This window comes from Macrotis lagotis, chromosome 5 (genome assembly GCF_037893015.1).
Source record: "Macrotis lagotis isolate mMagLag1 chromosome 5, bilby.v1.9.chrom.fasta, whole genome shotgun sequence".
Taxonomy (NCBI): domain Eukaryota; kingdom Metazoa; phylum Chordata; class Mammalia; order Peramelemorphia; family Peramelidae; genus Macrotis; species Macrotis lagotis.
Window position 1 is genome coordinate 143,130,426 of NC_133662.1, and position 16,571 is coordinate 143,146,996.

Here is a 16,571-nt window from a genome sequence, read left to right on the forward strand (position 1 = left end):
GGTATCACATGTTTTAGAGGACAAATTATTTTTTCTTTGTGTAAAAATTAAATTATATTATTGAAAAAAAAGTATTTTTCTTTCTAATTTGGAGACAATTTTTAAAAATTTTGACAAAATTTAATTATATAAATTTGGTGTTTTAATTTTATAAATTTAGAGAATTTTAAGTGAAGAAATTACCTCTACCAATACAAATCAGCAACTGCTTAAAATCTTAGAAAGTTGTCCAGACTTGGACAGCCAGTATTGTCACTGGCAGAAACTAAACCATGAATTCACAACAGAGGCCAACCCACTATCTACTATACTACACTGCCTCTCATAGGTCTGGACTAAAAATGAATTTCTATTTCATCCTTTAAAAATAAAAGGACATTTCTTATTTGAAATTATTCTAGCAGTAGTGGTGGTAGAGCAAATTGAGCCAGATCTGAACACTTTTTTGAAATACATTTATTTTTTTTAAATCAGTGTTAACCAAACTTCAATTTCCATATGGCTTATTAGTATTGTTCCATCGCAGCAGTCCTAACTATTGTGCCATAACTGGCCACATGGCTCAGTAGAATAATATGTATAGGTTTCTAAAGAATGATTGCTGGGATTTCAACTTTTTACTGTGCTGCTTCCTGCTCTAACAGGTCTATGGAAATGCAGGACCTAGCAAGTCCTCATACTCTTGTTGGAAGTAGTGATACTGCTGGTAGCTCCAAACTGGATAAATCTAATCTCAGCAACACATCAGTTACAACAAATGGGACAGGAGGTAAGTATATTACCCCAAAGTGGACAGAATATAAATTTCAATCCTTAATATTAGGCATTTGCTAATAAATGAATCAAGATATCCTTAACTGACACCATGTCTCCTCACTATATCCAAATATATATTTAGTGGATTTATGATTTATTAAGTCAAATCAGTTTGTATTCTTGGTGACCTACAAAAACAGGAAACATTTAAGTAAAATGGATGACTTGTTTACACTTCATTGTCCTTTTTTATGTCTCAGAAGAGTTCACCCAAAGATGAGGAAAGGAAGTCTTGCATACTGATTTCAGAAAGCACAGACTGATAATGCAAATGAAACATCAGAGTGTGACTTTGAGTTCTGTCCCCAAATTTAATGATAAAAGCTACTAAGAAACTGACTTAAATAATCTTCAAAATAATTGCTGAAATGGGAAAAATTAAAAACAGGAGTTCAAAATTTTCTTGTTCTAGGACAAAGTTATTTGTTATTTATTCAAATGGGAGTGACATATTACTTTTTCCCCTTCTAGATATATTCAGTTAGGACACATGTAATTAACAATATATAAATTAGAAATTCACACCACTCTTAACCTGAAACTATTGAAAGTGATCAGATATAGATAGTGACTCAAAATGCTTTAAAATATTTAATGATCATTTATAAATATAATTCAGGTCTTCCAAAAGTTACAGCGTGGCAGGAGAAAGGCCATTGTCTACAAATATTCAGTTTTGAAATTTTCTATGTAAAATTGTATATATTATAAGATGCCTGCATTAAGAACTTTTCCACCAAACTCATTGTAATTTAGTTTTTTTTCTTGCTTATGGATGATCATTCATCTCTCCATATGTGTACATAATTCCAATTAATAGCTGCAGGCTTTTATTTGTATATAAGGAAGAAAGAGTAGGCCATTTAGTGATGACTTTTAGATTAGTCATGCTTGCATTTAAAACCCAAATTAAGTACAAATATTAGGATTTAAAGACTCTCCAAACTCTGGAAACTTGCTTTCAAGAACACTAATAATCATACGCATATATTTTCCTTGAAGAAAATAAGCTATATTAAATAATATTCATAAAAGCAATATAGCACAGTTAAAAGATTTGGCTCCAAGTGAAAAAACACTTGCAAGCATTGAAGATAATTCATAAGACACTGAGCAGGCTTTCAAACAATGAAGCATTATATTGTTCCTGTTCTCAGGAGACACCATGACTGTTTTAAATACTGCAGACTGGTTGCTGAGTTGCAGCACTCCTTCTTCTGCAACAAGTATGAGAGATCATGGTACACTGCATGTGTGTGACTGTGTGGGTTTGCCTTTATGGTTTGTGTTTTTGTTTCTAATCTATGGTTTGTGCCACTGCTGTGTGTTTTTCATTACTTCTAAGAGAAAAACAGGAAAAATAAATATATTTTTGCTTAACAGTTCCCAAATGGTAGGCTACTTTTATACCATAAAATTAATGTTTTTAATGCAAAGATTTTTGAAAATATGCATGAAAGGGCAGCTTTGCAAATCTGTGTACATTTGCAGCTTATTTGAATAAATTGATCAGTTACTGATCAGTTAAAAATAGATAAGGTGTTTTCAGAGTTGAGGGAGTGTGTAAAGAATGATTTTAAACTTTAACATCTCTTATGAAAGGCTTGAGTCAATTTAGAATGTCAAAGGGCTCCTGAAATTCAATAACATTTTTATTTGAATTGTGAAATTCTTCAGTTCCAAATATAATCCATTAATAGACTGCATGGCATGAAAGTTAGTAGGTCAGTTGTTTCAGTTGTGTTTGACTCATTTGGAGTTTGCTTGGCAAAATATTAGTCATTTCCTCCTCTAGCTCATTTGATACATAAGGAAATGGAAGATAACAGGGTTAAGGGACTTGTCCAGGGTCACACAGTTAATAAGTGCCTGAGGCCAGATTTGTACCCAGCATGATGATTCTTCCAGACTCTAGCCCCACATGAAATTTACTATAGTCTCTAAATTTTATTTTTTTCCTTTATAATTCCTCATGATGCCATCTTTAGGATTTATTCTGAGACCTGAAAAAAAGTAGGTGTCTATACTGACAACTGAATTACAGTAGGATTTGTTTTAATTTCACTCAGTTTTTCCACTTAGAATGGGCATAGTTTTCTCAAGGTCCCAGGATAATGTCAATAATTTTTATTAGATTTAATAACAAATTATATAAACAATTTATAATATAAATTTATAATAACCAGTTCCTATTTTTCTTAATTTTTTTAAAAAAAAATTTCATTCTCATTAAATTTTTTTCTAAAATCAGTTCTAAACAATTCCTGAAAAATATACAATAGTCCTAGAGGAAGTATCATGGACTAATCAGAGATGGTACAAGGAGTTTCTTCAATGAAAGTTCCCTATAGCAAGGATCTGATTGAAAAAAGTAATAATAATAATGAAATACAGATATGTTCCTAATTTATATGACTAGATTCTATTTTTGAAGTAAGAATGTGAAATAAATTAATATTCCAATGGCCATTATATTTTAAAAATTTTCTTAAAATGCTTAAACTTCTTAAGAGCTTATAAGGAATACTTGGTTTCTTATTTTTCAATGATAAAATACAATTATCAACTCATTGCTCTCAAAGATGTTATTAGAAATTTCAGTTTTCACATATTATAAAACAGAATTTTCTTTATTGAAAGTAGTTACATTACACATATAAATTCATCAAGAAAAATACTAATGATGAATTACATGCTAAAGTTACTATCTGAAATCTGGAACATGATACTACTTTTATGAATTCTTAATCCTTTGTGTATATAAAGTCTCCATAAGTATTTGTGGCATTACTTTTCTATTTGAGTAAAATATTTCAAATATTTGTAGTTCTCATGTTAACATCTTATCTGAATGTAGAAAGCCATGGAGGCAGCAAAGTCTCACAGTGACCAAAACCCTCAACTCAGAGTCAGAAAGATATGAATTCAAATATGACCTTAGACAATTACTAACTATGCCAGTTACTTTATCTCTATTTGGCTAAATTTCTGCAGCTGTAAAATGGAGATAAATACAGCATTTCTTTCCCAGGGGTGTTATGAAGATCAATTGAGATGTTATTGTTAAGTATTTAGCAATGTCTGACATACAGTAGATGTTTTTAAATGCTAGCTATTGCTATTCTTATTATTGGAAAGGTTATAATTTGGCTTTCAAAAATTTTCTTCCACTCTCATTTGAGTTGTAAGTGGATCAAATTGACTAATTATGCTACTAGTAACTCTTGAAAAATTGAAAACTCTTGAAAGTTGAAAAAAAATCATGGAATTAAAAAGACATGTCTTGTGACTGGTCCTCCTGATCACCTTTCACTTAATATTAGGTAAATAAGTAAATTAAATTGACTTAATAACTTATTCCTATGGGAGAAATACCTAAGGACTAAATTTTGTTTATTATTTGTATAAGAGTATATCTCCTTGATTGCCATCATCAAGGACATAGTCAATAATTGAATTACTTTTTTATAAAGCTACTCTCTTATTTTTTATTGATGATTTTTCTCAACAATTATTTTCATGGGACAAATTTTTATTTTCCTGGGGAATATTGACTTCTCAAATATTATCAGTAAAATAGATGCCACAAAAATGATAGTTTATTTTTTATTTTAAATTTATTATTTGAGGAAAATGAATATCAAAATTTGACAAGGAACAAAATTGTATTGGCTTCACACACATTTTACTGATGTGGTGTACATAGTCCAAGAGAAGTGGAAGTTTCAGAACCTTAGCATTCAAGAAGATCTCTTCAATATATTTTATTTTGGGGGGGAGAAAATCATGGTATTTTGTACATAGTGGGCCCTTAAATACTTTCTCATTTGAATAATAAATCTAAGAACAATTGAGTGAATGACATTAAAATTCAAGAATATCTTAAAACTCCATACAAGTATTGTTTATGGGTATAATAATTTCATCATTTAGAATGGTGTGCCAAACTTAAAACTGTATTGTTATCTTTGCAAAGAAATAAATTAATGTGGCATTCATGGATAATCAAGAGAAAAGTATTTTTCAAGAAAACATACTGACTCAGAAAATAAAAATTAAACTATAGGCTATTCCATTTATCAAAATCATTCATAGTATATAGAAAGGTCATTTATGACTTTGATTTAAAGTTGCATAGTGTAACCATTTTGACCTGAATGCCTTTAGAATCTTTTTCAGAACAAAGACTACTACATATTACATATCCTGATTTTGTGGTATTTTGAGATGTCCAGTGGGAAATTTATATATGGACTAATCCAATCATCTTGAAATCTCTGACCGATTTAATCCTTGGTCTCCAGAGATGAAAACCGAAAATAGAAATAAATGAATCCAAATGTGGGATTACAAAACCTAGGACAGGCATTTTTCGAAGATAAGGCAAGTTGTCTTTGAGATCCATTCATCTCAAAAGAAAATCTAAGCAGATTGTGGCCAAGTCAAAATGATGTCGGAAATAGATTTCAAGGAGGAAGAAAATGCAAAATAACTGATTCAGTAATTTCAAAGAGATAACAAAATGTATAGGAACTATGTTAACCAAGTTTATAGATTTAATAACTGCCCCCCCACTAAAATCAAACATCTGTCTATATTAAATGATGACCAATTCATTCCTGTCTTGCCTAGACTCTCATTTATGTTAACTGCTATAAATAGGAACTGGTTGATAGTGAAAATGTGATGTCAATTGGTGACTATGTCCATAGCATGTATATAGTACTTCATATATTGGTATTCACAACCACTTCTTCCCAGCTCATAACTTGCCCAGAAATCATGGGGACCTTTTAATGATTCATTTTTATCATTCATAAAATTTAGCCTACAAAATTGTCTCTTGTGCTGTCTTTGTCAGCACATTAAAATTTTAACGATACAGAGAAGATTAGCATGACCCCTGAGCAAGGATGACACACAAATTCATAAACAAAATTGTCCCTAAAATTCATTATTACTCCTGTGTTCATAATAAAAAACCATTTCTTTGCTTTTCTCAATAATTTAAATGATTGAATTGTTTGATTGACCAACTATAAGTGTTGTAGAATTTTTATTACAAAATTAGCATGTTATTTACCTACTTTAGATGTAAGAGTTTCCTCTTGTAACACCAACATAGTAAAAATTTCAATATTTTAAAAACATTACAATTCTTAATACTGGTATTGTCTCCCACCATAGAAATAAGTAGGAAAAAAATCACAGTAAACAAAATAACAATGTCATGAATCTAGCAGGCATTTTTCTAAAAAAAGTTAGTATTAAAATTTTTTCAAGTTTTGAATAAATTAGAGATTATGTTTCCATTACTGAAATATCTCAGACAATGTATTAAAAATTAATGTATGAAGAATATTTATAAAATATTTCACATGTGTTAAACACTAAATTAAGTACTGGGGATACAAATTCAAAAGCTGATAATCCCTGAACAGATGGAGCTTACATTATGATGGAGAGAAAATTCATATAAAGTGGTGGTAGCCAGGGAGCAATATTTACAGGCAAGGTGAATGAGGTCTTAAGGAGTCATAGGGCAATAGACTGACATACCCTTTCCAGAAACAATAACAGAGCATATTATAGAATTGGAATACTTATCAATCTTTGGAGGAAAAAAACCTATATATATATATATATATATATATTCATGAAACTTTCAGGGAAAGATGAATGAACAAAAATTCATAAATATAATCTTGAGGTATCCTTAGTAAAAAATGAATTGTTTGAAAGATTTCTGTTTAATTTTCTTTGCTATCTGTATATTAACAGTTACTGAAAAATATAATATAATTACAATATATATAATTACAATAGCTATTACTTTCTATTAGCTATTGATGCCATAAACATAAAACTAATTAATTCAACTATATTCTACTGGTTAACAAATAATCCTCTTAAAGGAAAGTACAATTTAATCCTTGTTTCTCCCATTCTCTTTGCAACACAAATTATTTCCTGTTATCTTTGTGCAGATCTACATTACCCAGATCTTTATTTCAGTCCTTATCTCTCTCTTGAACTTCAGTGCCTTACTACCTTTTGGACAGTTCAAATTAGATGCCACTCTGGCATTTCAAACTTAATATGGCCAAAAGAAAACTCATATCTTGACCTCCAAACACTCCTTTTTCCCCAACTTTACTTTTACTGTTAAGCCCACTATCATTATTCTAGTCACTGGTAAGTAGCCTGTTGTAATCATTCCTAATTATTCATTGGCCCTCCTACAATATATTCAATTTAATCTTGTTTCTACCTTCACAACACTTTTTCTTTATATTTATTTATTTTATTAATTAATAATTTATATTTGTTTTCCAATTACAAACAATCACAGTTTTACCAATCTTTTCACAACATTTTGAATTTTAAAATTTTTCTTCCTCCCCCCCCCCTTTCCTCCCCTCTCCCCCTAACTGAAGGCAATCTGATTTTGGCTTTACATTTGCATTCATAATAAGCATAGATCAAAAATGAACATATTTACAACACTTTTCTTACATGTCCCTTTTTCTTCATTTAATCAGCTGCTCCCATTGTATGGTCCCTTATCACCTCATGCCTGGACTGTTACAGTTCCTTACTCCTCATCATGTTTTCATGGTGTAGGTACAGTGACATGCTTGGTGTTCCCCACCCATAACACTTCATCTTTTCACTTTCTGTCCCTTATGTCTAGAGCATTTTACCTTTTTAATTTCCAACTCCTTCCCTCCTTAGCTTCCTTCAAGATGCAACCCAGGTTCTCACCTTCAGAATTTTTATGCCTTCCTCCCCCTTCCCAAGTAACTTTCTCCAGGGATTACCTTATATTTACACGATATTTATCCTGTAGTTAGAGAGGAGTTTCTTTTTTTTTTTTTTTTTGGTATGCTCTCTCCCTCATTAGAGTACAACTTATTGAGAAAAGGGATCACATAGACATCTTATTTGTATCTCAAGTACTTAGTATAGGCCTAGCATATAGTTGGCATTTAATAAATGTTTGTTGACTGACTGAGGGACTGATTGTTCAACTATATACACACACATATATGCATGTATGCATGCATCATTGTGTATGAGTGTGTGTGTGTGTGTGTGTGTGTGTAGTGTCTCTGGCACAGCAACCCAGGGCCACATCATCACTCAATGTCCAAATGAACCTTGGACTAGGCAGAGGCTAACTCACCCCTTTTATAATACATCAACAATTCTGGCTATGCAGCCAATTGAAAAAAAAAAAACACCAAAAACAATTTATTTTGACCATGTAATTAGCAGACCCAAATCCATTACAGAATGTTTACACATGCTTCACAATCTCTTTGAGATGTTGCTGTTCTACATCTTCAGAACTTTTCCAGAAACAGGATCTCTCTCACCTATCCCACATTGGGAATTTCCATAAGCTGAACATGATTATAGATATTACATTAGCCTCCATCCCCCATATATATGATAGATAAGTACACACATACATAAACAAACCTATGCACAATATACACATACATATTCACACTTAAGTGATATTTACAAACATAAAACATACATATATACATACAGACAGACAGACAGACAGAAAGTTCTTTCCTTATATTCACCATTAAATTTATCTTCCCTTTAGGACAGTTATTATTTTTTTAAATATAAAAATAATAAATATAAAATATAAAAAATATCACTTCAACAATTTCACTGTTTCCCCCATAAATACTCTAGACATATCAAAATCATAATATACCATTATATATGTGATAATTTTGGTCCTGGTTTCAAGTTTCCATGTATTAAAGGGATAGAATTAGATGATCTTTGTTTAGTCCTATAATTCTGTAACATTTCAAAGAACAAACTAAATGTTGCAACTTAAAATGTCTTGAAATTTTTGAAAGACATACACATTTATGCATAGTTAATATAAATTGTTTTGCTACTTAAGATTATGTTCACAGGCAATACCCCTTCCTGTAATAATTAATCTTCTTTGATCAAAAGCAATTTATTACATATAAACTTGATCATTTGGAAGAGATGTTTTGTAAACTAGTATGAGCACAGGAATAATTCGCAAATAAGTAAAGCATAATCAAATAGTTAATCTTGGTATTTTTAAGTTTTGTAAAGATGCACCTTTATAAGGAGGCTGATTACCATAAATATTTTTTGTTTTTCATAACTTCAAATAAATCCACATGCAAAAAGTAGAACCTACATTACCATTTACTCATTCCTGATGATTTTTATTTTGTCAGAAAATAAAAACATTAATTCTTCTTGATACACATTTGAAAAGGGCAAGTATTGTTAACTCTTTTGTACAATAAAGCTTTGTCTAAATCCAAAGAGGACCAAAATTAAATAATTCTGAGTGATATTTCTTGAAGAAGTTTTGCTGATCAATATTGTGCTTTTTGTTCCAAATATCAAAGGTTGAAGAGTATACTGCATCAAATAAAATAACCAGTCCAGGATTAGTCCATACAGCTGAAAATGCAAGTTAGAGATCTCAGCATTCAGATAGAATCCACCTCACCTGAACATTATGACTTCCTATGAAATATCTCATGAAGAAATTATCAAAAATTAATGCATCCATATTTTCTAATATTTTATAATTTTGTGGCCAAGGATCTTTTTTTGTGATCTTGCATTCTGAGTTTGTATCACTGTTGAATCTTTAGTGAAGAATGAAAAAGATTCATTATCACCCAAAAATAAATATCCTTACTTCCTGAAAATTATATGCCTGCTCTAGAAAAGAAAAGTTTTTTTTTTTTTTGTCTTCAGGGATCTTACATTATAATAGGGAGGACAAAATATAAGAAACTGAAAAATTGGGGGAAGGGAAAAAGACATGCTCATTGGCACTTTGGAGAAAAGTCTGAAGAGTTAGAAGAAGAATCTAGAGAAATAAAAACATGACTGGATTCAGTACATTTCCATGAAGATTCTGGGGAAAAAAACAGGCAACTGGAAGAAGTGATCTCAGAAGCCTTCTATTAATTCTTCAGCTACTCAAATTACAAATAAAAAATTTTCTTCTTACATAAGAATTGATCTCATAAGTTCTGTTCCTTTGGAAGGATTAACTAATTGTTGCTATGTACATCCCATCGTGATAACTTTTCTAATAGAAGAGTATTGTTCATATATGTTCAGTCTGTGATCACCAATGACAATTTGCATGTTTCTGTTTTTTCCTACATATTTGGTCATAGTCAGCTATTTATAACTTTGCATTTACACAGTTTATTGATGTTGCTAGAGAATATTATTCATTTTGTAACACAATGATCTCAAGGGATGTTAAATGGGACATCATTCACAAATAATTCAATTTCTATCCTTTCTACAGTAGGAAGAATATGAAAGAATTTTTATTTCAATACATGCTTTCATTGGTTTTAATATTTCTATTTCATAACAGAACCAGCACAATTTGTTATAGCTCTTAATACCCATAGAACAGAAGTTTCCAAATTATATACCAATAGAAAAAATATTATAGCAGGATATATACAATTGCATGTTATATCTATACAATGATTTTAGGAATTTATTATTAAATTATGAGACTTCTTAGTCTCTGCTACTGAGTCTCTGTTGATGAGAAATAGAATATCATTTCTTACTTAATGTATTAATTATTCCTTGATTCAATATTTTTATATAGTCTTATTTTATTCTTGGGCTTTTTAATGTGCTTATTGCAAAACTCAAAAAGTATTAATCTTTTTCTCATGAGTAAGACTGGAGAACAGAGAGGTCAAATATTCCTTCAATCTTTTAACTAGAAAATTAGTGTATCAGTGGTTGAGCTAAGAATTAGATTGCATGCAATTTTTTTTACTTAAAATTAGCTGCCTTTTATAGCCAAGTTCTTGAGGAAATTCATTTATCCAAAGTGATTTGAATTAAATTCTACATATAAATGCGTGCTTTAGAAGATGAATTAACAAGACTATCAAATTTTTATTCCCCCCCCCTTTGCATGCACTTACTAGCTAGAAGGCCTCACTATCAAACTGGGATGAGAGATTGTGTAAAAATGTAGAAGTAAAACTCATGTCTGCTTATTCTTCTACATAGTGTCTCTTCTTGCAGTCAAAACAGAGCCTATGAACAACAGTGAAACAACCACGACAACTGGAGATGGAGCGCTTGACACTTTTACTGGGTCAGGTAAAGCCTTAAGCTCATGTGTTGTTATGCACACATTGGCATATTCATCATCCTTTCAATAAGCCTCATAAATACAACAGTATCTATTGCTGTTAAAATACTTAAAATCATAAATATTATTTTTAAAAAGTAAAAAAAAAAACTTCCCTTTTAAAGGACAACTAGTAATCATAAATCTATATTTTTTTAAATTCTACAAAAAGTTTTTAAGTAAAATAGAATTTAGTGTATTTTGGATAACTTTTAAAAATTAACATAGAAAGTCTTATGACAGTAAAATAATCATAGGTTACTGTAGGTAATTTTATATAAATTTTAATTAACTTAATAAGTGGGTTGTGCTAGACTTAAAATTTATCCCTCCAGCATTGATAGTTAAATGTATCCATGACTGAGAATGTAAAATTATCCATTTGATTTTTTTTCAAAGTAACCTTGTTTCCTCTGTAGATTTTTTTAAATTCCTCTTTGTAAGCAGCTGAGTGAAAAGTATTAAAGGTTAATGGACTGCAGGAAAACACATGTTGCTTGCATTAGAACATTAAATTGAATAGTGCTACTTTTAATACTAATGCATCAAAGAGAACAATAGTATAACTGTAAATATCAGCTTTTAAATGTAAATTCCTATGTAACTAACTCCCAGAAGGTTAGTAAATAAGTTGACTTAGTCAAAAGTTTTACAAAGGAAAGTTAAAATACTTTACTACTCATTTAGTTGCTGCTGGAAGTAATGGCTTTTTATGTTGCCTAAGAAGGTGGATATTTAACATATAAAGTATTTAAAGTAATAGGATTTAGTTGGATGTTATAAGTATGTGGACTTGTATATTTATATAGTAATTTGTGTTTGTGTGTTTTGATGTGGTTATACTTTGTATTGTGAAAACATAACTACATTTTTCAAATAAAAGGCATAGTGACATATTTTTCTAACTAGAGGATAGGATATCAATCTAATTTCAATATCAAAATAAATGGAGACTCTACACATATCTATAATATTCAATGGGAAAAGCACTCTGAGAACTAAGTTTTCTGACTCTAGGCCCAGTGTTCTCACAGTTGATTGTCTACATAGCTAATGTTAGCTTGCCCAGACCACTGGACAGGAAGTTAGGGAAACTTGAAATCAATCATCCTTCCAATATTTGCTAACTGTGTGAAATAGGACAAGTCAATTAATTGCTATTTGCCTCAGCTTCCTCATATGTAAAATGGAGATAATTATAACACCTATTTCCCAGGCTGTTATGATAACAAAATAAGCCAGTATTTATAAAGCACTTTGTAAACCTTAAAATATTATCTCATTATTAATAATTATCCTTCTTGTTAGGATTACTGAAGAAAATTCTATGACCCAAAAATACATTAAAAGCAAATGCCAGGGGAGGCTAGATGGTGCAGTAGATAGAGCACTGACCCTGGTGTCAGGAGTACCTGAGTTCAAATCCAGTCTCAGACACTTAATAATTACCTAGCTGTGTGACCTTGGGCAAGCCACTTAACCCCACTGCCTTGCAAAAACTTAAAAAACAAAAGTAAATGTCAGAAATCCAATTGAAATTTTGTAAAATCACAGATGCAGCATACAGGCAAGTACTTTAGATCATGAATGTTTTAATCCATGATGTTTCCACCAACTCACTAAGCAATTAATTTAACATTTTCTACTACTCAACATTAGTTATTATAAATCCCAATCAAAGTATATATGTATGTATGCAAATAATCTGAATGAAATGAAGGATAAAATTAGAGAATTAGTTGTGTAATTAAATAACATCTTAAGTCACTTAAGAGAATATAGAGCAATAAATGCTATAATAATATTAATTAGCAGAATGATTTCTATGAAAATTAATACAACCCATTCATATGGATAAATTATTGATAGCTCAATAAGTGCTTATGATCAGTTTGTTGATAATTCAATGGAAGAACTGGGTCCCCTGATTGCTTAACTTTGAACTTTCATTGTTATATCATTCTATATAAAATTGTGTTCTCAATGACAAATGTATATGATCTGATGATGCTCTAAAATCTGATGGTGAACATATTTTACCTATGCTGTCTCTCAAAATTTTTTACCATTATAGTTTGCTATCATAACACTAAATTATTTAGTTATTTATCCTAATGATGATGATGATGACTCATTTACCTATTACTTTATGATTCGCAAAGCATTTTTCTCTTAATGCTTCTAGAAGAATTAAAATTATTATCTTCATTTTTACTTATGAAGAAACTGAATCATAAAAACCTTTAGTGAATTTTTAGATGATCATATACCATTTTAAGTGATGGAGCTAGAATTTATGTAACTTTAAATTTGCAAGACATCTGCCTCCAAAAATGGAGATACTATAGAGAATGTATTAAATTTACTTTCAGAGTATATTACTTAAGGGCTAAATTTACTCACTTTATTTTATTAGTAAGGAATGTCATTACATTAAAAAATGAACAAATATACAAAAAAAAACCCTATGAAGGCAATGGTTGGTGACCCAGGGCAAATCATTTGCAAATGTGAAATGAAGACATTCTCTTAAAGTAATGCATTCTACTGGCAAAATTATCTGAGTGCACTCTTAATTTGGACAACTTATTGAAGTACTTTTGACTTGATAAATAATGCCACATGCCTAAGATCACTTTAATCTTAGAGATTTTCATTAGTTACCCTTAATTTTAGATGAATGAGAACAAAATATATTTGCCTTTTCAAAAGATTATATTAAAAGATTAAATACCCACCTATTGACACTTAACATGTAAACATCCTACTTTTACTGATGCAAAAGAAAAGTTAACTATTCAGATCACAAACTAAAAAAATGATGTATTTTAAGTTAGATTATTTATATTTAGGTCTTCTATCAATCGATTAATTAACAAGCATTTATTAAGTACTTACTATATATCTTCAGGCAAAATAATAAGTACTGAGGATATAAAAAAGGAGTAAAAACCAATCATTGTCCTCAATTAACTTATATTTTGATGGAGGAACATGCATATAAATTGATACCATAGATACTTACAGAGTAGGCAAAGATAACCTTCGAAGGGAAATATTAGCAGTTAGTAGTCAAGGAAAGAACTCTTGTAGAAGGTATTTGATCTGAGTCTTGACACGTAGGATCATTTTCAAAATGTTTCTAGATTTACAAATTTAAGGACAAAAAATCAGAGTTGGGGGTGGCTAGGTGGCACAGTGGATAAAGCACCGGCCCTGAAGTCAGGAGTACCTGGGTTCAAATCCGGTCTCAGACGCTTAATAATTACCCAGCCGTGTGACCTTGGGCAAGCCACTTAACCCCATCTGCCTTGCAAAAACCTAAAAAAAAAAAGAAAAAAAATTAGAGTTGTTTTCAATTTTAATATGTAAGGCTGCAGTGATATATGTAGATGTGCATAAATATATACAACCATGACTAATGTCTTACTTTGGGAGGAAAAATACAATTCATTTAGCTGTTGTTAAATTTCTATTCAGCTATCTTTTGCCACCAATTTGTGATGGTGAAATTTCATCTTTCCCAAAACACAGAAAAGTTGATTTTAAAACACATAAACTTCAAGTTTGCCAAAATTTAGCCATTGGCTAAATGGATATAGTGATCTTTCATTTGCTCATATTTTTGGTTAATAAAAATAGCAGGGGCATAATTGGTGGAGGCTTAGAATTCTCTCACGTAACTCAAAAACACTAGACTTGAATTTTCCATGGTATAATATTATGTTATATTTGCTAAGTTCCCACATCATGGTACACATATATTTTTTTTGTTCTTAATGAGTTGAATTTGTAAAATTTAACCATTTTAAGTGCTTAAAAAAATCAAGAAAAACCTGAATAACACAATGATTCTTTTACTTTAAAATTGTATTAAAATAATTTATGATTGTTGTTTTTTTTGCTGAAATTGTTAACATTAAATCAAACTATCCTTGTCAACCATTTACTTATTTTTCAAATCTGACTCAAAAAGTTCGTGGAAGGGTAGATTTAGTATCATTGTTTTATAAACTATTTAAAATGTACTTAAAAGATTTAGAACACAAAAGTAAAAAATATCCTTAAACCTGTTAAATTCTGCATGCTTATAAAGCAATAGATCACAAGGGCCCTTAATGATATTTGGATGTAGAAATATATCATGTTTCATAAAATAGTTAGGGACCTAAACCTATTTGTCACTTAAACAACTCTGAAAGTTTGGTTCGAGTATTATTATGAACAACTTAGGAAGGATTTAGTACTTTGAAGTATAACTATGATTGATTAGACTAAAGTAATTCCAGTGCTACACTGTGTACTACTTTAATCTTTTTGAAAAGTGAATGAACAGCAGATGGCCTAATAAAGACACTCTGTATGTTTGCCCAGTATGGATTTGCTCTGAAGGGATTGGTTCAACACTTTGGTGTACATATATTTGGAATACATCTGTCTTAGTCAAGACAGATGGCTAAAAGGAAAGGGAGACTTCTAAACTGTTGGAATTAGTCCAGTTTGGGGCAGTATTCATAGATGAGATATAAAGATATGACTATCATACTTTAAGCACTTCTTGGAAGAGTATTTCTTTTGATAAATTAAGAGATACATGGCAATAGTGGCTTCTGTTATATTATTAAAATTTTACATGTGTGCTCCTGGCTAAAGAATTTTTCTCTCTTCTAAACTTGTAATTCCCTTTATAATGAATTAAAATGAAAGGCAGAATTAACATAATTAAAATAAAATTTGAACATTAAGAGATTAATATTTGTAAACTTCAGTTTGGGGGAATGAATTGGAAGTTCAATGTAGTTATACACATGATAATGTTCTCTGCTCCTTCATTTGATATTGAAATACATATTTATGATAAATTATAGCACTCTTCTTGTGAATCTTCAATAAATTATTGCCACAGAAATCTATATTTGCCTCAAATGATTTGTCCAGGTTGCTTTCAGAAAATATTTTCCCCTGGGAGAGAAGCTTATTGGGTAATTTGAATGCATGTTTATAATGCTTGTCTTAAAAACTAATAAGTTAAAAGAAATTTTGAAGAGAATAAATGCTTGAAAGACCAAATACGCTTAGATAAATTGAAGTACTAATACTTATCATTTCATTTAGATTGTATCTTGAGATAAATTTTTGTTGCAAATTTTAATATGTATTTTTGTGTGTCTTACAGTAATAACAAGTAGTGGCTACAGTCCCAGATCAGCACATCAGTATTCCCCACAGTTGTATCCTTCCAAGTAAGTGATCACTTTTTTGTAGTTTGTAAAAGCAAACAATTAGAATTATTTTATACTTCAAAATATCCTCAAATTATAGAATACTAATTATAGTTTATTTGATAGACTAGCTAAAATGAAGATTCATGCAGTTCTGTCTAAGCAAATCAAGAAAAACATTTTAAGAAATGTTAATGTTCATTTTATCCTATAAGATTAATGAATTCTGATATATGAATTTTTTTTTACAAATAAAGATTCAACATTGACCTACTACATTCAATTAGATTTAAAGATATAATGCTTGAGCAAGCATAAACATA

At 30.2% G+C, this 16,571-nt stretch overlaps 1 protein-coding gene and 1 pseudogene across 10 annotated transcripts in view; both read left to right on the forward strand.

Moving 5' to 3' along the window:
• Positions 1 to 16,571, forward strand: part of EYA4 (EYA transcriptional coactivator and phosphatase 4) — a 368,182-nt gene that overhangs the window by 281,453 nt on the left and 70,158 nt on the right. For 6 of the 10 annotated variants that reach the window (XM_074187618.1, XM_074187619.1, XM_074187616.1 and 3 more), the window contains 4 exons: positions 645 to 769; positions 1,974 to 2,042; positions 10,903 to 10,995; positions 16,203 to 16,269. In XM_074187618.1, coding sequence (XP_074043719.1) covers positions 645 to 769; positions 1,974 to 2,042; positions 10,903 to 10,995; positions 16,203 to 16,269 — 354 coding nt within the window. The remainder of the gene's footprint in view (positions 1 to 644; positions 770 to 1,973; positions 2,043 to 10,902; positions 10,996 to 16,202; positions 16,270 to 16,571) is intronic. The other 4 variants (XM_074187622.1, XM_074187624.1, XM_074187625.1 and 1 more) reach the window with 2 other exon arrangements.
• LOC141490269 (U6 spliceosomal RNA) lies at positions 5,664 to 5,758 on the forward strand (annotated as a pseudogene).